We start from the raw sequence: 22,338 nt of genomic DNA, 5'->3' as shown, positions 1-22,338 counted from the left end.
GAAAATTTAGGTCATATTTAGAGCAAGATGCGAGTGATATGCCGTAAAAGTTTACCTTTTTTTTTTTTTTTTTTAGTCAACCAATCACAAAGTGGGAAAAGTTCACCGAACTTTGAGAATTCTTCTCCGGTTTTGCAAGTCTCAAATTTCTGAAAAATTGTCCTCTTTTTAGATTTCCAAACTATAGTAAGCCTACTTTATTTAAACTTGTATACTGTATTTTTACAATGCAATGAAACATTTACATCCGATACACAACCCGTGGAAACTATGAGTAACCTTATTCAAATCTATACCTCCAGAGCGCTTATACATGGACTATGGAATGCTGATGCTTAAAAGGACATTTCATTGACATTGTATTTTGCTGCAATCTTTTCGTGTTCCATGCCCGCACATCGAGGCGTTGGCGACGTATAGTTGGCATTTCGCTGCCCGGTACTCATTTGGACTTTGTGTCAACTAGGCCCAATCCCACAAGACGCGGCATTGTACTGTTTATTTTACTTAGCTACCAGTGTGTAGTTTTGTGGCAAGACATCTGATCGGCATCTCAATCTGCCTAGGGTGCTTTAATCCAGAGTCACGCCAAAATGTTATCAATTTGGTGTTTGTTTTTTCGCTGCTTTCGTTCTGCGCTGTAATTTCGGAATCGACTACACAATGTTTCGGGAAGCTGATGATATTTACATGTAGGTTAGGCATATACGAGCTGGTGTGAAGCTTCTTCGGATATAAACGTTCAAACTCACAGCCTATATATGGAATCTAAACCATTGATGAACGAAGGATTTACACATATATTTTGTATTTACATTATACATATACATTTCAATTGACAAACACATCACATCGATCCATTAGTTTGCATTCAGGTGATTTGATATCGGACATCATTGTAACTAAGAAACTATATAGCAGAAAGCTTTAAATGCAAAAAATGAACAGCAGAATACCCTGTAATTCCTTAAAAAGAGGGTGATTAAATGTCATATATTACTACTTGTAGATAATTTCTATCAGTGTCATTCAGGATCGGGTTGGAAAAAGAATCCAAATATGTTGAATAAATTGTGGTGATTTTACTAGGTATTACGCTAAGCAACCATCAGTAATCGCGCGAAATCTTAGCAAAACACCGCACGATCGAATGGACAAGATTTATAGCCCTGAAATCTTGTTGTCATGCGACCAGCAACCAGTGTCCTGTCGCAACAACACTCGTTAGACCGAAGGATGTCGCATGCGAACAGATAACAGGGCTTACAACATTGTCAGTGCGATACTATCGAAGATTTTCGCGTGATCCTACTTGATATTTAGCGCGAGAGTTTAATATTCGATACAAGCAGATTAGATTGAGAAAAGTCACGGCCGCGTTGACAAATATACCAAAAATCCCGCGAGATCACCCTTCATGTCAATTAGCGACGGCACGCGATCCGGTAACTAACGAAGTAATACGCCGGCCGTTCCGTGCGAGAACCTCATCAATAAGATTCGTAACCTAGTTTGTGTCACCTTGTTTAAAGCGTAGACCGCAGCACAATTTGATATTCCTGCAATGTGACGTTCCAGGAATAGCGCAGATTTTAAACAAATTCGCCGCGAACACAATGGCGATTCATCCTATTTACAAATATAACGTGGAGATGTAGGCGGTGGTTTGGCGTCGTTATTACTGTTACACGAATTCTCTCGCACAAGAAATCTCTTTGTGACGTGGACTAATCAAGTCATCATGCAGCTTCCTGCGGTACGGCGCCTGGAATTGGCGGTACGTCCGCGATTCTTTTTTCTCTCGCCGCCGTGCTCTCGTCTTCGTCGCTCAGTAACTCGGCCACTTGCTTGTCTATTGGGTCTTCTTGACTTGACCCCGGGAAACGCGGAGGCGGCGAGGATATGGATTTCGGTGCGGTATCGAATCTCGTCAATCCAGTCATGTTGCCGTTCGGCGAGAACAGTGATCGGTTTGTATCGGCGGGCGGCTGCTCGGGCAGGGACGATTTTTTCGTCCATAGATCTCCAGCCGTTTTCTCCGGTTGAATGTAACTGAAATAACGTGTGGTGACCAGAGGTGGTCAAAGTAGTCAAGAAAGCTACTCAAGTAGAAGTAGAAGTAGCGACGAAAAAATCTACTCAAGTACGAGTAGAAGTACTTCTTCCATAAGCAACCTAAAACTACTTGAAGTAGAAGTAGAATTCACTGACTTTAAAAGTACTCAAGTAAGTAAGTAGTTGTGAAAACGATCCTAATTCGTTCACATGGATTGTAAAAAGGTGCAATTTGAGCTATGCGAAAGGTGACAAGCTTGATTCATATTGATACAAACCAATAGGTATCCAGTTTTTGATATATTTTTGGAAATTAAAGGCATTACTACACTTGCTTTTATACTTCAACATGTATGTTATCCAGAAAAAAGAACTGATATTAATTATAACTCAAAGTATATGATACTGGGAATGAAAAGTAAAATGCAAATACTTCTTCTAAAAGTGGAACATGTATTTCATGCCTTTAGTCAGCGTTGTAATGACTCGAGTCATGACTCGACTCGAGTCATGATTTTTTGGTGACTCGACTTAAAAATGAAAAATGACTCGATTCGAGTCAATTTGTGTATTGACTCGACTTGTACTCGAGTCATTGCGCATGAGTCGGAGTCCGAGTCTCGGACCAAGTCATATGACTCTAGACTGGGTCTACCAAGACAGGCATTTCATTGTAATTTCGAAGAATAGTAAAGTTATTACACTATAATTATTTGTCTATCAGTACTAACACTTGAAAATGCTACCAGAAACTGTTATAAGTGAGGAAAATTAGCATCTTATAAATGCGAACCATTCGATATCACCAGACAGAGTAATAGAAAGTAGGTTTAACAAGACTTTAACTGGAAACAGAGCAGTCAACACTGTGACTCGGACTCGACACTCTACTCCGTGACTTGAACTCGGACTTGACTCGGTACTGAATTGAACACGACTCGACTTGATTCGAGTCAAAACTATTAAAGTGAGATTAACTTCTGACTCGGAACCTTGTGACTGGGTTACAACCCTGCCTTTAGTCCAGATAGTTTCAAAGGTGATATGCTAAAGCAGCTCTAAAACTAAAAAAAGTCAGAGTCCACTTTTCCAGATTAGGACACGCCATGGACATGCTAGATTACGATATGACAAGTAAATGCTAGATTGCGAAACATCAGTTTCAAACTTCATAGTGAGCCATATATACTGTGATAAATTATTTCATATGGGCGAAGGACGACAATGTGGTGTAAACGGAACCACGCCTACCCGAGACCTAAATTATATTCACCGATACTTTCGTGAAATCATACTGGTCACTCCGTATCCACTGCGCGCCAAGCGCGACGAAAATTCTTCGCTTTACTCAACTTTTATGAAATTTAAATGTTGATACTCCGTGAAAACAGCCCCGAAATTTCTCAGGCTATCTCCCTGATTAAAAGATTGAACTACTTCTACTTGACAAACTGAAAATAGCGAAAAGTAAGTAAGTAGATCACCAAATATTACGAAGTAGAAGTAGAAGTAGCGAAAATCAGATCTACTTGAGTAAGTACCAGAAGTAGAGGAAAACTACTTGAGTACTTCGAAAAAGTAGAAGTACTACGTTACTGACCACCTCTGGTGGTGACTTACTAAACAGAACCTTAAACCTCCCAACTGTGAATCCATGCTTCCAATTCAACAGATTTATAGCCTTGCTTTTTATCAAATGAATTCCTTGAACACTCTTTAAAAAACCTTCATATTTTACGACTACTCCGGGATCACGGTTTTCATAGCTCGCAAGTCGATGCTTTTACTTGAGACGATAGTTGAGGAAACGCTTCTGCTTGAGTAGCATCAGAAATTCGTTTGGGATTGTGCAATGCGCAATCTCGAACATGGATTACATCCAATAAAATGCAATCATGGAAGCGATCCGCTTCCCTATGAATGTGAGACATGTGTAATCAATTTCACTGCCTTATAGGAGCTTGGACGCTCAAATTGTAAGATAGATTTGGAAGTAACCGCATGTGCTGCAATTCGCCCCTCCTAACGCATTTGTTAAAGATATATATATTTCATCATTCGTCCAATGTCCATTCATTGCGAAACAAATCTGGAACAATAGGATCGTTGTACTCTCGTTTAAGCTTGTCGATATCTGAATCAAGCCTAATCGATACTGTAACTATTGTGCTTAACGCAATTAGTCACTGAGTTAGTCAGTCATAAACCAGAAGTCACAAAACAATGATGCAATTATACTTAGGGTCGCGACACAGATGCCCTAATGAAAGTGTGATGTGAGATCATACAGCAAAAATAATTTCCTTATGATGTTATACGATGGAGTAATTGATCTGAATCGGAGGCATGTTCCGACTTTGAAACTCTGCAAAACCGTTGCTATCCTAGGATTACATGTGTTAGTTTAACATGGTAGCATTGATAATTGTCATGTGGTAATAATATTTATATTTTTAAGTGAATTTGTTAATATTTCAGCGGTATATCGTCTGAGTTCAAAAACATTTATATTTCGTGTCACGACACGGGTCTCCGAAACTAGATCATTGTATCAAATTCTTCGGTTATGATATATTTGTAAACCGTGAGCAATTAGCGGAGAAGTCACGAGTAAGCTCTCCCCATATATGGAATTCTTATGTTCTCATCAACGCTAGAGTCAGCAAACATCACGAAACTGGGCGAAAATCACGTTTGTCTCATCACTATAACTGCCTTGTGGTAATTCACATGAAATTTGGGGTACCAGACGCAAAACAGCTTGTACTCGTATCAACCTATTCCGGAGTGATAAGCGTTGGCGGACTATACTCGCACAATGTTAGCGAGACGTCAAGCAAATTAGTCCACAGTTTACAAAACAAGAAATTAAAAATCGAAACGTCGCGCCAAATCGCTTATGATTATACTGGTTTCTATTTGCAGCGGTTTGGTCTTTACTGTCATCTTGCGACAACTCTGATACAACTCCACCTCGACCAACTCCAACTCGATCTTCCAGGTGCTCCCGAACAATAAACCCGGTATATAACACGCCGCTGCTTATAGCCTCAAAAAGATACAAACATTAACTTTCCAAGTCATCATTATCATTTTAGTACGCGTGCATCCAAAGTACGTCTGTGTCTCAACAGAGTCGTAACCCAGCTATCATTTGCGACTTGCGGCAACCATGATGCTCACAATGCGCATGGGCTTTAAAATTGAAAATATTGCTAGCATTTGGCTACAATGGAACGACGCAAGGCACATAGTCCCGCATACATTGAATCGACAGTCGCAAAAGTCAATCAAGAGGGCGGACGCCGTTAGCAAGTCTTGCCTCGTAGGTCTTAGTGCAGAGGTCTCAAACACGCGGCCCGCGAGACGATTTTGTGCGGCCCGCGATGGCATTTTGGATTTCGAATATTCGACAATATTTAACTGCCAAGTACCTTTTTTTTAAATTTGAGAACTGGAAATTCGCTCCTCTAAAACTACTCCAGATGCATGAAACTACTCATGCAACCTCACTATTACATCACTTTCACAAGTTACCACGCAGTGGAAGATAAACTAATACGTCACATTACTTGTTTATGATGGTAAAACATGACCCGTTGATGATTCGTGACTGAAAATTGTGATTTGGACTTGGGCGCGACCTTTTGTAGAATTACGCGAACTCGGACTCAATATGAGATAAAATGAAAATGACTCTAGTTGAGTCACGTCGAACGTTACAATCAGAAAAGGACTTATTGTGACTAGGAACGCCGTGACTTGCTACAACCATGGACAAAGCTACCATTCGAACTGGTATGGGGAATGGTCATATATAAAAAGGTCTTGTGCTTCTTGTGCTGCGTAGCTTATTTAGATATCTAATCAGGTCGGTATGGCAACCATTGGGATTGCGTTACCCTCTTGATGTATATAGTTAGTTACATCCTATATCATCTTGGGTATCTTTATCCTTGTTATTATCGCCAATTAAATGTGGCGAGTATAAAGTAGTCGTAGCATACGCTTCACAGCTGCAACACCAATGGATTCTTCGGCGATTGGGCATTTCTATTGCTATGGCACAGTAATCATTATATTCAAGTTGCTATAGATCTGTTCCAATATTCGAAGGTAAATCCAACGCCGATTTTATTTGGCTTTGGTAATGACTAGGGCAAGTTTTTGTTGCAGTTAAATCCGTGGAAAGTTGCATTTATTTTTGAAAAATGTTGCAGTAAAAAGTTGCATTTATTTTTTCACAAAAGTTGCACTAAAAGACCACCTTTTGCTCGGTTGATTAAAAAAAAAGGTCAACTTTCCGGCTCAGTTCCCGAAATACCCGTAAGAGCGCTACTTCAGTGCTGATTTACGGCATCTCAGTCGAACTTGGCCGTGTATTTCGCCAAAATGGAAAATACTTTCATGAACAATCGAAAAAGTTGCAAAATGTTGCAAAAAGTTGCATGAACAAAAATAGACAAAAAGTTGCAAAAAGTTGCACTATAAGATTCCTTCAAACAGCTTAAAACAGCATTCTACATATCTTCCGGGTATTTAGGAAGCTGCCAAAAGCTGTGCAAAAAGTTGCAAAAGTTGCAAAAACTTGCCCTAGTAATGACATGATTAATAGCCTAATTATCAGTATGACCGAAACCCCGGATTTGGTTGTACTGCCCCAATGATCTGATATTAGATCAATCTTTTTAAAATTCTATTGTGTCACGTCAAATGTCCGCTAGCGGCAGAGTTTTAACGCGACAGCTTTTACGATGTCCTGAAACATTTGTCGCAGGGTGTCTACAACTATATATACAACTACTATGCCAAGTAAAGCCGCAATTTTATTCAAATATTTTGAAATGTGATTTTTTTTGTGCCATGCGTGAATTCACAATAGTGAATCACATTTTTACGATGCGTGTGGAATGTCAGTCTGCAAGATCCCGTCAAATAAGGCCTACTTGGAAATACATTGAATCCCCCTATTACTGTTGCTGCGGCCCGCGGCGCGATCAAAAAGCAGGAAATTGGCCCGCGAGCACATTTGAGTTTGAGACCTCTGTCTTAGTGTATGTCAGTGGTTCCCAACGTGGGCGATATCGCCCCCAGGGGGCGATTTGGCGGCATAGGGGGGCGAAAATGACGAAGGGGACGATAGGGGGCGAAAATGGACAAAGGGGGCGACAGGGGGCGAAAATAGCGAAGGGGGCGATGACGCGTTAAAACGGCTAAATTGGAGTCAAGTCGTTAAAATAGCCTTTTTTTAGTCAACCCACGGAAATTTAGTTGCAAAAGTGTAAAATTCGACAACGAGCCGAAAAGTTGACCTTTATTTATTTTTTAGTCACCCGCCGATGATGACAGATTGAATACCGATTTTTCGGTTCACAAAATCTGGGGGGCGATGATCGGCGTTGAGCTTGAAAAGGGGGCGATGAGTCGAAAAAGGTTGGGAACCACAGGTGTATGTCATGATGTGAGCCGGTGCTATATTCAAGATCAGTTGTCTCGCGTACTATGACGTAGCATTGCAGGCGAGGAAGGTATTGATGGTGTAATCAAAGTTATTTCTCACGGTATTTCTCACGTAATATCAGCGAATTCCCAATTCTCTAAAATATCCTGGATTGCCCCAAATGTATATTGTATACATTGCGGGAATCTACATCGCGACACGGATACAGTGTTAGTATACTCATAGCTGCGGTTTACACAAGAACGATTGATGTTGATGATGCTTGGTTGTCACCATCTAAAAGGCGTGGAATTTTTGTACCATCAAATATTCATTTTGTAGTGACCTTTTATTATTTGCAAATATAGATTGAGATATATACAATTATACATGCAGCATGCTCACTGGTTAGGCAACTGCATGTCTTTTGGATAGTATAGTAATGTTTGATGAATTAGACAGTGGTTTTCGACAAATATTTTACTGAAGTTGACAAGTAACCCGTTCCAAATGATGACGAAAACTAATTCATATATAAACGCAGAAAATGAGTGACTTGGAAACTGCTACATTCGCATGTAGCTTTATGTACAACAGTTTTGGCGGCAAAAGGGCTTGCTAAAATGTCGGTGTACAGATATGGGGGCGGTATTACTTAACGAGATGTTCGAGTTCGTGTTAAATTTATGAGAGAATGTATCAAAATCACGCGAACCCGGGTGCCGAAATGATGCCACAAGTCACAATGCCCAATTGAAATACTATATGTCAGATCTGTGGAGAGCGGGGAAAATGTGATGACATTTGGCGAGTCCATAGTTATATACTAGGTTTGCATCATCTATTTAGTGAAATCGTCGTAAGCATCGGGCAACACAGACGTTGTACAAACATCACATAATTTATTTTCGAAAATAGATGTATACCTGTAAAGCAGCACGTGGTTTACATTATTAATCACGATGAATATATAGTTAAAAAAAAGCTCGTTGGTTGATCAACAATGCTAGTTCATTTTATATCTTTCGTTGTTCCCTAACTTGACGAAATTTATTTGAAATCTTCGAAAATTTCTACTCCTGTTTCCGCTTGCGAATAAATTGCTATTTTTAGATTTACATTTACCTGAATAGCGTCCGTTTATAGCGGGTAGATAGTATATTATACCGTTACATTCCTCACCCAGTATCCGTATTCGACAAACATTCGTCGAAGTAGTTGTCCGTGAATCTCAGCATTTGTTGAACGGCGCTCAGAGCCAGAACATCGACCCACGGATCAAGCTCGATTTCGTGGGTATAGTTTTTGACCGGCAGGATGTAGCTCACGGGCACGCCGATCTTAATACTGGCCTGAAACATAAACGTTACAGAAGAGCCCGAAAAGGTGGTCATAGGAATACATAAACTGGAGGGTTCATCCAGACCGGGCTATATAGGTCACATAATTATCGCGGTCCGTAAAGCCAGCTATAAACGGCGACCACCTTCATGTTCGTGACCTGCCAAATTCAATTTTGCTGGGTTTAACGTTTCAATTCTAGATACGCAGAAAATATATACTACATCAGTCACCTTGCGTTATATTCCACAGCATGGCTATCAGTTCATTGCCTATCAAGTGCGGTGCCTAATATCAGTTCGAGACATAGCCTAGGCTGCATGGTTATCGAAACAATAATCACACCATACTTGCGCAACAAGGCTTTGAATGGCGGCACTTCTGTAAACAAGCGACACATTGCCGGCAGTCGCCGGGCAAGCTTTGTCGATCTTCGTAAGGAGAACGATCAGCGGAATACCTGCATGTAGATTGCGAACGTCGAACTTGAATTAACTCGCTATCACCGTGCTATAGTACCATACCCCGCGACGTAATTTTCCCTCTTATATCAGCCAGCTTCGTCTGAATGCCATCCCCCATCGAGGCGATACTGTTTGCATCCAGTACGATCACGCAGCAGTGGATTTTATTGGACAGCTTCGGCAGTTTAATGTATCCTGGCATTTCTTGCGACACATTCCCTTTGCTGTCGAACTGGAGAGAAAATGACGCATGATATCAAAGCCAGCGGACGCTTGTCGGAATCAAATTAGGATGTTTCGTGCACGTTGCTACATGGGAGAGGCATATAGTAAAGAATCCGACATTGCTGGTACTTTGCAGTTTCAGTCATTGATGATAGTATATACTTCGTTACCGATCTCCACTGATTTTGGACTGCATAAGTTCTTGTATTAGACGTAACTGTTTGTTTATCTACAAATGTGATACCACAAACGCAGATATTTGCTAGTAGTGATTGGGAGGTTGGCGTTTGCAAAAGCGCCTTACTATAGGTTGCCACTTTTCTGGGATAAAAACAGCAAAACTTTGCAGAATTTGCGCCCTGTCTTTGGTCAAATTTCTTGACAGTTCAACTTCTCATTGATCGCTATTATTTTGTCGACGGCAAGGGAGCAGTCCATCACCAGAACGAAACAAATCTACTCTAGCACACTTTGCTGCATAGTAACATAATAAAGAGATGGAGATGTAAAATATACTGCTAGACACGGCTGTGTATTTGCGAATCCAAGTGCTTTCACGATCATGCTAGCCACGCCAGCATGAATATATCACTATCATGCGTATAGAACAGGTATACAGTGGCGGGTGTGGTCTACTATGTCAATGTACGTTGAGGACATGAGAAACTTAGGACTATAGTACTGAGTACCTTACCGATTCGTTTGCGAAGCTAGTATTCAGCTTCGAGTCGGATCGAGTAACATATAACATTTGACATGCAAGACCAACGAAACATGAAAATACTGAGAGAGAGAGAGAGAGAGAGAGAGAGAGAGAGAGAGAGAGATCAAAATCAAAATCCCACACAACAAAAATGCAATTCGGTGAAAGGCGATATTAAGACATGCAAGGTAGACGGGAGGCTCGATATGACAAAGTATTCAAAGTCGAGTCCCGGCCGGGAGCAATTTATCACATCATCTAACTAATAAAAATTATTAAAAAGTAACTTAGGAACATCAACAAACAGCATCATGGAAGAATTAAAAAATAAATAAATAAAATAATACCATTGCAAATACAATTAAGCGGTGGATAGAGATAAAAGCATATTGTTTGGCTTTGCACAAAAACAGTAATGCCTTTGATCTTCAAAAATAGTTTCGTTTCTCGCATCAACCAAAAACAATGATACGTCCCTTTGTGACAATACTGTGGGTCAATTAGTTCGGAGAAATGGCATTTCCGCGAAATACGTTGCCTTTTGCTACCAGGCCGAGAAGAAAGTATCGAAACGAAAATTCTCTAAGATTAAATCATTCTTAAATGCTGAGTCACTTTATGTGGGTGCTCGAAATATATAAAAAATCGAATCGCACTACTGGATTAGTATTCGAGTATACTGGAATCGCTTTGCCGAGTCCAGCTAATTCGTAATGTGGAATCATAGGTTCGAGCTCGCTCTCACGACGAACTTTCACCAGTTCGATTTCGCACGAACCTGAGCACTTCACTGGTTATCGCCATTCCTCATATCTACTTACAATGTTAATTCCTTCCACGCCGAGTTAGCGTGACTATTCAATATTCATAATACATGAGAAGCCATTCGTTGAAAATTTATTACCTTCAGTTAAGTTGTATGAATTATGTATATTAATACCTATATAAATTTATAAAATATCCATAAGAGAACGTTGCGGAGTAGGTACAAAACTCAAATGTCTCTTATCAATAATGCAAGTATGCTCATTAACCTCAACAGTTGATGGTGACTTATGGAGCTGTCGTTCGAAGCAACCAAGGTTAAGACAATGCAATTGCAATACACTTGTTATCGTAGTACCGTTTATCCGCCATTCTCGAATGAAGTTTTTAGCATAACATTGGTCGATTTCCCTTATAGCAAATATTTTTGCCAGCACCAGCACCTCATACAGCTAATTTGGGGATATACAAAACATATCCAATTAGGGTTGCATTTAAAAGAAACATATTTAAAACATGGCCCTGGTTTAAAACATGTTCTTTATTGTGTTTTTTTAGCCACGGCGTCACTAATCTTCGATTGTGACGTCACAATGTACCGACATTGACAATTGAAAATAAGGGCACATAGATGGAACCTTCGACGAAAAGGGTTTCCGGCCGCAGTCGTAAACACACTAAAAATATCTTTAACCAGGACTACATCATCATGCAGCATTTTTACGGTCGGCGGTCTTCATCCATCATCAGAACACCCATTCCGTTCCAATCATCTATATCTACATGCTATAACTGCTGAATCGACGATGATTTCGAGGGTTCCAGCCACTCCACATCGTATACCTCGACTATATTGGGTGCAAATCGTCTGTAGGCTCATACTACATGGTTTTCGAAGGTATTTACACAATTACGGCATAATTAGACAACGTTCGAAAAAAACACAATGTAAAAAAGGCATTTGTTTAAAACACCGTTTAAAACATGTTTGAAACAAAGTGATTTTAAAACAATGTTTGTTTTAAATGCAACTGTATATGCAATACATATAAACAAATCGTTCAGAATCGTACATACAGCGAGAAAACGACGGGAGGAAACCACCGAACGGTCGCGACACCATCACAACGGCTGTGTCGGCATGTATATCATGGGTCGGTGTATATGCCGCAAAAACATTAATGACTAAAATACACAACGTGCTATTCCTATTCATCGGGAGGTCGTACGTCCAACATTCACTAACTTCCTGTACCAGTGCGCTAACTGTGTTTCTTTTAGCCGAATGCAATATTACATTACATTACATTATGTTCACATTTAACAACTGCGCAAAACTATAGCCACGGCGTGGAGTCCCTATCGTTTGTAGAGTAGGTATAATGTTTACGTCTAGTTCACTACTTGACAACACAGTGCACGGTAGACCTGAATGTGTTTCTTGGACGCCTATCACACAAATTATGTTTACAGCGTGGCCCAATAATTAATTTCCTGCCCAATCGTTAATCGTTTAATCGCTGCATTATTCATAGACCGACCGCGTCGCCGATGCTTTGACGGAGTTTAGAATTTCCCAGCAGATGATATCTCGAGCCATTATTAGAAAGACCGGAAAGAGTGTTGACGCTTTCGCGCCTTACATAATTCCATTTCATTTATGTTGTATACCTGGTGGTTTTCAGGCACGTGTCCGTCGAGCACGTACGAGAGTTCGCTGGGGTCAAAGCCTTGTTTTCGCTCTTCTTCCAAGCCCATGGTGTCGACGATCTTGAAATTCAGCACTTTACCCTGGCGACCATTCCGAATCTGGTATGCTCTAAGCTGCGTACAAAATAAAACAAATCTGTCCGGTCGCCAGCACAACATAAACAATATAAAACATCAATGAATGGAGCGTTCTATTTTCGGATTACCGGAGCGTAATTGGACATGATCCAGACCACCTATGCTGTGAAACCTAATGTCGTTATTAACGGCAAATGTCACGTTCAACAGGGGAATACTTTGTTTTCGTCGCAGGGCTTCCCTGAAAAGTCGATATATTAGTTGGTAATGATACAAATACATATAGTTATATTATAATAAAACGCCCTTTAGACAGGGCATCACGGTTATAATGCATGTGGAAGCCTTACCCTGGTAGTGATCGAGGCCTGGTCCAACGGACTTCCTACCGGCGCTTGTGCAGTCACGTGGTTACGGAATATCGAATTGATGGTGTTGAAAAATGAAGATTTCCCAACGTTTACAGGCCCCAGCAATAGAATGCGGGCCTCAGAAACGCAAACTTGCGATAACGGCTGGTATTCTTTGATTGCGTCTAGCAACGAGGATCTAGTTCTAAGAATGATGAAGACTGCAATTAATCAAAGGGACAGCTGATATTTGAAGACATAGCACATTGCACAGTGGTGTTGCCAGAGCAGTGAAAGACGGGACTGCCCCTCCAACATTTTGCCCTGTCGATTATGACGCCATTCATCCACTACGTCACACCAGGCATTCGTGAGGTCATGTCACTTGACGATGATTAGGATATGTATTGTGCAATGTGCATGTGCGTTCCGTCTGGTTGAATTGACTTTAATTTTTATCGAACCTATTAGGGATGGTGTGAACCTCGGAAAGGTTCAGGTCGTGTGAACGCGAACCTTTTTGAAAGGTTCTGTGTGAAGTGAACACGAACGTGAACCTCATGACGTCACGTGACGTCATATTGCTAATTTCAACCCAACATTTCAGTGAAGTGTTAGGTATTTATGTACACGATACCTAGCGACGACTCGTGCACAGAATGCCACAATGCTACAGTACATACCGATTTTTTAAATGTCGCCAAATGTATTTTTAAACGTCGCCAAATGTATTTAACTGGAGCAATGAAATGATATATTAATCCCGTAAAATGAATATCTTTCGTCGCTTTCCCAACAATTTCGAAGAGGACTTGCAAGGGAGGGAATATAGGCATACGCCCTAACGGTCTAGGCCAGACCAGACGATGTATTCGGCGACTGAGTTTTGCAACGTTGATATTGAGCAGAGTGTAAAACGAGTTCCACCCCATTAACAATTAAGTTATACAGCAGTATAGCCAATACCCCAATCGAACGGATCTGTTTTTTATGATACAATAAACACACGAAATCGAGATGGGACCCCGTACGCTTGCTATATTTTTTTACATCTGAAAACGATATCAATTTCTTCGATTGGTTGAATAAGCATCATTCGCTGACTACCTACATGTATAGCGCATTTTGCTCTTGATGTTGAGTGATTGCGGGTCAAGCTCACAGCGGAGGGTCACTAAATATTCACAAACTGAAAGCAGGATATTTTGAGCAAACTTTTGTACCAAAGCAGGTAAAATTTTTGAGATTGTCAAGGTGCATGCTCGTTTAGTGTTGATTTTTATGCTGCCAACGCCATGCATAGAGTGGCAGGCAGTCGAAATGCAATAAATTTTAACCAAAGATGTTATAATGACGCGAAAATTGTAATATATGAAAAAGGTTCACAGTGCAGAACCTACCAAGGTTCGTTTGTGAACGTGGACCTCTAAATTTTCTAGGTTCACACACAGAACGCGCACGCGAACCTCACGTTCACGCCATACTTAGAACCTATACACTATTTGAATCTATAAGCAACGCTACAGACGCTTCTAATGTGTTTGCATTTCCAGTTGGTTATTCACACAATGCGGGAGCTACATTGCAAAACAGAGAGCGATTTTTACACCTCTTTCAATCTAACTTTCGACGATTACAACCCCTATATCGCATCTGCCGTCGAATAGGCTGCAATTATACAGACAACGTTAGACTGAATATAATTAAAGATTTCTTAGCAACCGCAAAATAATACCGCGATCTCAGTCTGCTCGGACTTTTATCAGTCTATAGCTGTAAGAAATAGGTGGCACGTATACTGTGAGAAATTTCCTGAGGTACATTAGAAGTTTTCTTACTGTTCATCCCAGGACATTTGTCGCCATTCCGTTCTCAACGATGATCCGCCGGAAAGTACTGCAATAATAACGTAGATACAAGGTTGACTGATGTTGTTGTTTTAGTGCTTATGGTATTCCGTCATCTGTGGTCATTTTAAACTTGGCCGGTATTCTTCATTATGAATCCCGAACACTATACTTATAGCACGGCCCACCATGGCTATGGGCTTTTGTAAGATACCGCTTATGCGCCACGGTTGGCGATGAGGAGTCTAGATAGAGCTCCAACCATATAGGAAGGGATTCGGAAGTCTCGGATCGGTTCAATAGCGACCTTGCTCCGTGTATTATTCTAATCGCGATGTACCGATGTCAAGAACGGTTTACCAAACTGATTTCAAACGAGAGTTAGAAGTAACGATAATATGTTAACACAACAACGCAATATGTGATCCTACTTACAGTTATACAGAACGCGTTAATCGCAGTTATGTTTTGTTTTGAGTCAGAATAAAAATGCTTCATTCGAATCATATCTCTGATTATTGCGATACCATCGGTTGGCTTGAGCAAGAATACAAAAACACAACCCAGCATTGATAGGCTTGACCGACCTTTGCTAGCACTCGATCCCATTCTGATTCTGGATATCACATGTAGCTTCAATGCTAGTACAGCTGAAACAGATAATTAACTATATTTCAGTATGTAGCTCACACCTTCTGTGAATATGAATAAAAAGCAAAACTATCATTTCTGGGTTTCAACATGAGGTCAAATTTAACATATTTGCCGCTTCCTTACCCGAAACGAACGACCTGGCAGTACGAAGAGTTGATGCAATATGACTGCACGAGAGTCCTGGTCACAAAACAAATTGTTCTGAGCATGCTGTCAACATCCTAAGCATCAATGTATAATGCATACGTCGCGATCAAATATTAATGGTACCTGAAAAGGTCGTCTCCATAAAACAATATAAGTTCCTCATATGCGTGGCCACAATGGCATTAAAACAAATGGTGTTCTGCGGTGGCCACATATTTCGCTATATAATGTTCGCATTTAATTTTAATTTCGTTCAAAATCACTATTTTTAGAGCAACTCCCCAATCTAATTCAAGTAAACAAAAGTACGTTGCGCGGACAAAAGGAGAAAAAAAGTTGAAAATTACCGGGTAATACGAGTAACTTCATAATGAGTACACCATATATAGATATGGCATAATAGTGTAATACCGGATCAATCGTATTCTTAGAATTTGAATATATAATATATCTTGAATTCGTTGTTGACTAGAGTCCCAGAAACGACCTGGACAACCCCCGCTTGCAGCTGTTTTCTTAGCTTCGTGCGGCCCTTGGCGTCGGAGTTTTGATTTTCGTATTTATGTCTCTCGACGACATATATACCCATTACCCAGTTATGTTCGCTGCTAATATATTCATAAACTCCATGCACATATCCATATGTAGTTTGCTAAATTAGCAGAGTGTATCCATACTGCGTTGGTGCCATGCATACGGCGCTGTGCGGTAGTCAATCCAAATTAAAAATTCGCTGATATTACGGATATATAGCATATCGGCATACCAGCAATACCTTTACCCGGTAAAATGATTTTCAGCAGATAGGTCATTAGTTACTATTAATAGGCGTACTGTAGGCAATGGAACCATATTTGTAGTCAGTCAAAACCGATTTCATTCATGCTATTCATCTATTGGAACGTAAAAGAAGGCGAGCCCTCGACCAAATCTATACCTCTCGAAACTGCTTACTTAATTACTTTTCAGTCATTCAATTTTCTACTTAAGTCGAAGTACATGTATACATGTATTGTATATGTATATAAATGAGAACAAATTTATGGCGGTATTTCTAATTGAGTCGTGACGCTGACTAGTTTGACTCATTCCAGGTCACTGTGACGTCACACATTAATTACACGATAATGGAGCCTCGACGTTACAATAGTGATGATTTTTTTCCGTGATTTCAAATCTGCAACTGCCAATCTTATTAAATTGCTGTTCTGGCTGCTGTCTTAGTAACATTTTCAGTTAATCTGTTCAAATCAGCGGCGTTAGTGTATGTGGAAAGATGAGGGGTTGTTTTGTGTGCCAATATTAAGGCGTAGCTCTTTACGATAATACCGTTTAAAATACGGCTGTTCGACTCTTTATCAATCACGTCACAACGAACCCTGAGCGGGCATCTCACTGGTGAAACTTTATGTATTTCGCTTATATTTCATAAATAACACGCATAATGGAACCGCAGACGGTAGACCTATTGTTTCAGATCCCGATACTGCGATATGAACGTCAGAATACTGAGATCTTAAACAAATAAATTGATAAATAATAAGGTGCATATTTCGAGAGTCAAAAGAATGGTAAAATAGCATCCCCAAATCGGGAAATGGGGAAACGGCAATTCTGCAATAACTTATTCCGTTGCCAGCTGCACTAGTACATCAGTCGGTCTGTTTCTTTTCAGTTCTCGCCAGTTTTCTTGATATCTGCGATTTCGCAGCGCCATCAGACGGATGATAATAATTAGATCGATGAACGAGCCAGTCTATCAGTAACCCAACTCACCACGAGTGACGTCGCTGAGTATTATGAGATTGGTCGGCCCATCTACATAAATAATAATGTCCTCTGACACTTCATTGCTACTAAACCGAACGGTTCGATGTACGTTTTCACATTATGAATCCATGTTTAATCCATAGGCATTCCGTGTAGCCCTACCGGATTGACAATGAATATTTTCATATTATCGCTTTATCGCCAAGCAGGAGGTGGATGTCAGCAACTGGCAGTATCAGTATCACAAAACAAACTCGGAAGAAACAAAAATTACTCCCTAACTCACATTATTCATTAGTTTCTTACAGAGGTGGTCAAAGTAGTCAAGAAAGTTACTCAAGTAGAAGTAGAAGTAGCGACAAAAAAATATACTCAAGTACGAGTAGAAGTACTTCTTCCATAAGCAACCTAAAACTACTTGAAGTAGAAGTAGAATTGACTGACTTTAAATCTACTCAAGTAAGTAAGTAGTTGTGAAAACGGTCGTAATTCTTTCGCATGGCTGCAGATTCAGCTATGTGAGAGGTGCAGAGCTTGATTCATATTGATGCATACAAGGAGGTATCCCATTTTCGACAGCATAAGCATACGTCCGCATCATGGGATGAAAATGACAGTATTGACATGGAAATACGATACTAATCCTCTTTTTACTCGAACAGCACGTTTTAGAAAATAGCATGGTATGGCGCCCGCCCCCATATTATAAGGTCCGTAGTTTGGTCGAAGAGCAATACGGAGAAGTTGTATCGGATACGGTGTAAACACTTTGCGCAATTAGTAAACGTTAATAAAAAAATATGGTCGATCGTAAAATACCACATTGTGTAGCTTTATTGCCAGAAGTTAAAGGCATTACTACACTTGCTTTTATACTTCAACATGTATGTTCTCCAGAAAAAAGAACTGATACTACTTAGAACTCAAAGTATGATACCGGGAATTGAAAGTGAATATAAAGACTACTTCTAATAGCGGAAATGTATGTGATGTCTGTAGTCCGGAAAGGTACCAAGGTGGTATGCTAAAACAGGTCTAAAGCTAAAAATAAGTCAGAGTCCACTTTTCCAGATTAGGACACGCCATGGATGCTAGATTACGATGTGATAAGTAAATGCTAGATTGCGAAACATCAGTTTCAAACGGACTGACGGGCCAATATTATTTACTGTGATGAAATATTTCATATAGGCGACAATGCGGTGCGCAACGAGAATTTTGGACTTTTCTCAACTTTTATGAAAATTAAATGTTGATACTCCTTGAAAACAGCCCTGAAATACCTCAGGCTATCTTGCTGCTTGTAGGATAAAACTACTTCTACTTGACAAACTGAAAATAGCGAAAAGTAAGTAAGTAGATCACAAAATATTATTAAGTAGAAGTAGAAGTAGCGGGAAATCAGATCTACTTGAATAAGTACCCAAGTAGCGCAAAACTACTTGAGTACTTCAAAAGAGTAGAAGTACTTCGTTACTGACCACCTCTGGTTGCTTATGTACATTGTACTGCACATGCACATGCATACATCGTGTAATGATCGAGATATGTCGTTTTACGGAGGGGCACCTCAATAACGTATCGATCTACGCGTAGAATGCTTTGCTTTAGTACAGAGTATGTGTAGTGAAGCGTGCGAATCAGACACCGGTAAGCTCGATAAATGTATGCGAGCTTATTTTAAACACTATAGGCTAGTTGAATTAGCATTTAATCTGCAAGCCGATAAACCATGGCCGATTTCGTTTGCAGTCTGTAGTTACACCATGGTCTTCGTAGGTCGTATCAATCAATATATTTTTCTATATGTATGCAGGACCTCAACTGCGGAACAGTGTTTGGACGGCTGACCAGGAGCGTAACCGAATCACAAGGTTCCGAGTTACAAGTCAATCTCACTTTCATAGTTTTTACTCGATTCAAGTCGAGTCATTTTTATTTCACCACCGAGTCAAGTCTGAGTCCAAGTCACGGAGTACAGTGTCGAGTCCGAGTCATAGTGTTTTGACTCGAGTCCGAGTCCAAGTCGTTATGTTGACTGTTCAGCAGTTCCAAGTTAATGTCATGTGAAACCCACTTTTTACCACTCTGCTCGGTGATATCGAATGCATCGCATTCGTATTATACTAATTTTCTTCACTTGAACAGTTTTTGGTAGCATTTTCAAGTACCAGTACTGATAGACGAAATAATAATAGTGTGATAACTTTATTATACTTCGAAATAACAATGAAATGCCGGTCTTAGTAGCAGGGCTTTGGAGCCGGAGCCCCGGAGCCGTGCATTTTCACCGGAGCTGGAGCCGGAGCTATACATAAAATTCAACCGGAGCTGGAGCCGGAGCCGGAGCCCGTTATTTGAGGAGTAGCTCCGGCTCCGACGTATTTCACAAGATGCTGTTATATATGCAACAACCATATCTGCTGATTTCACATAATTTACCAGCAGGCCTGAATTTGAATGTTGTGCACAGCAATGGCATGGAGTAAAATGCGTTCTAGTGCAACTACGATGTTATCGACAATATACAAGTTTTCATTATGACGTCACAAGGAGGCACGGCGGCACCTATGTCTTCGTTGCGGCATCCGATGTTACTGACGGCTGACAGACTCTAGAATCTAGATTATTATAGACAACTAACCTATGGGCAGACTAGTATCTAATCTATATAGACCAGGGATGGCCAACCTTTTCGGCCAAAGGGGCACATGCAATTGACGAACGAGTGCGCGGTCCACTAGCCGCGTCAAGCGTGTAAACTTTTCGAAGTTCTTAAATGAACTAGGTCAATAATATTATTATTTGGGTATATTGCGGGTCCACTGTACCGCCCACTGGACTCAGTTTGCAAGGACACGACTATTCGGCGTCTGGACACATCGATATCGAAGGTTTCCGGTAATATGCGACAATCATTTTGTGCTTACATTTCATCGTCGACGATCTTTCTGCGAGTGCAAACGCGAAATTCTTTCTCCCGTAATTGCGAATACAGTTAGACTCAATCGGGTAAATTAGGCGTTTTTTTCATTTTCAGGAGGGGGTAGGCTACCAAGCAAGAAATCGTGTCACAATTACACACGCGAAGCATGAAGAAAAATTTCACTACTATTTTAGTTTATTGTAATGTACCACGATTTACTAAAAATGTGACTGGACCATGGATCTGCCAATGCGTCGGAACTGATATTTTAGTCATCAACATCCCAAGTGTCGCAGCCAGACTAGAAATTTTTGGTTGGCCTTGCAAGTTCGCAATCTCAGCAATTCATTTTCGATAATATAACAGGATTTCGATAATTATAATAAGAAATGACTGCGCGGGCCACTCAAAACCCTCTCCGCGGGTTCGCCACCCCTGATATAGACAGACCCATTCGATAATTTTCAGAGCCGGAGCCGGAGCTGGAGCCGGAGCAGTGGTAATAATGCGACTCCGGAGCAGGAGCCGGAGCTAATGTATGATAGAAGAAAGCTCCGGAGCCGGAGCTGGAGCAGTTAAAATTTACGGCTGCTCCAAAGCCCTGCTTAGTAGACCAATCTCGAGTCATATGACTTGGTCCGAGTCAGGCGCAATGACTCGAGTACAAGTCGAGTCAATACGTAAATTGACTCGAGTCGAGTCATTTTTCATTTTTAAGAAAATGACTCGAGTCAAGTCGAGTCCTTAAAAAATCGCGACTCGAGTCTGACTCGAGTCATTACAACCCTGCGGCTAACCAACAATCGCCGGGCATATCCATTGTCCAGTTGACCACTTTTAAGACGGAATATAAGCTGTTCCTGTTGAGTAGATACCAGACAGCTATCTAAATTACCGGGCCACGATCTGACATTGACTTCGCCTACCGACACACGCCACATCGTCGTTTGTCCTTCTATGTCATCTTGCATTCATTTTCATTTGATGTGTATGTCTCTTATTTTCTTGTTCCAGAACAGGGAGGGTGAGTGTCTGATTTAAAAAAATACTCGATCCAAGTTGTTTCGACAGCGTCCCATCTTTCCTTTTTATCGCAATCTTGTGCATGGTGTGTTTGGAAATGACGAAATTTCTAAATATACGAACGAATGATGTTTATACATGAGATATGTCGCGAATTACGTATGTTGTGTAATATTTGAACAGATTAAGTCGGAGAGCATCGTCGTATTTTTAATGATGGCTGATGCCAACGCTAAGAGCATAACCATCCATTCATTTCCTCTAATTCAATCAACTCATCCCTAATACAATAAATACATCCACATTTAAACGTTTCTATACGTAGTCGATCTGTGGATTTCGAAAGTCATTTACATGGTGACGAGCTAGAGCTTTACGCGGCGTATGTCATAGCTTTACCTAGCGCAAATCAACATGTGTCTTTCTTATTGATCCCTATGAAATATGTATATATCTTACCCTCTGCCTATCCGGGAACGTGATTTGCTCGTTCGTCGAGTTACAATAAACGTTGCACGAAAGAATGAGGACGAAGACAAACGGTCTATTTATTGAACGCACTTGATCGTAAATTAAACCTGCGTGAAAGTTGGCTTAGTGCCACTATTGTTTGGCGGAAAAGGCTAAGGGCGACGAGAGAATCGTCATACTATTTGGAGAGGCTCGATAGCGCATGGTTACCACGCTGGCTTCATAGCGACGGTTTCGCATCACTGCGCCGGCGCGTACAACCGGGATCGCGAACAGTACAGAAGCTTTTACTGGCTAGAGATTGTGCAGATTTAACCTTTAGATATTTCATTGAAGTATCCCAAAACTGGGATATGTGAGAGTACTATT

The 22,338-nt window shown here is 40.6% G+C and overlaps 1 protein-coding gene and 1 long non-coding RNA gene across 2 annotated transcripts; both read right to left on the bottom strand.

The window, feature by feature from the left end:
- Positions 1–791: 791 nt before the first annotated feature.
- LOC145434063 (interferon-induced protein 44-like) lies at positions 792–16,177 on the bottom strand. The gene is made up of 9 exons (XM_080311346.1): positions 15,756–16,177; positions 15,566–15,628; positions 14,970–15,027; positions 13,132–13,336; positions 12,665–12,817; positions 9,361–9,532; positions 9,187–9,296; positions 8,678–8,847; positions 792–2,052 (listed from the first exon to the last, which is right to left on the bottom strand). Exons 2-9 carry the CDS (start codon positions 15,585–15,587, stop codon positions 1,740–1,742), a joined length of 1,203 nt encoding a protein of 400 aa, XP_080167472.1. The 5' UTR covers positions 15,588–15,628; positions 15,756–16,177; the 3' UTR covers positions 792–1,739.
- A 994-nt stretch (positions 16,178–17,171) lies between these two features.
- On the bottom strand, positions 17,172–22,275 carry LOC145434062 (uncharacterized). The gene is made up of 3 exons (XR_013913262.1): positions 21,958–22,275; positions 21,402–21,607; positions 17,172–17,476 (listed from the first exon to the last, which is right to left on the bottom strand). It is a non-coding gene; the product is annotated as an uncharacterized LOC145434062 (long non-coding RNA).
- Positions 22,276–22,338: the final 63 nt, after the last annotated feature.

The sequence above is a fragment of the Botryllus schlosseri genome, chromosome 2 (genome assembly GCF_051294905.1).
Source record: "Botryllus schlosseri isolate E-star chromosome 2, Bs_hap1, whole genome shotgun sequence".
Classification (NCBI taxonomy): Eukaryota; Metazoa; Chordata; class Ascidiacea; order Stolidobranchia; family Styelidae; genus Botryllus; species Botryllus schlosseri.
This window is presented reverse-complemented; position numbering and strand designations above follow the sequence as displayed.

Coding starts and splice junctions, on each gene's coding strand:
- LOC145434063 (XM_080311346.1), bottom strand. CDS start 15,587: ATGGGATCGAGTGCTAGCAAAG. Junction 13,337..14,969: donor CAAATGTCCTGGGATGAACA/GTAAGAAAACTT, acceptor CATCATTCTTAG/AACTAGATCCTCGTTGCTAG. Junction 12,818..13,131: donor AGGCCTCGATCACTACCAGG/GTAAGGCTTCCA, acceptor TTTTGTACGCAG/CTTAGAGCATACCAGATTCG.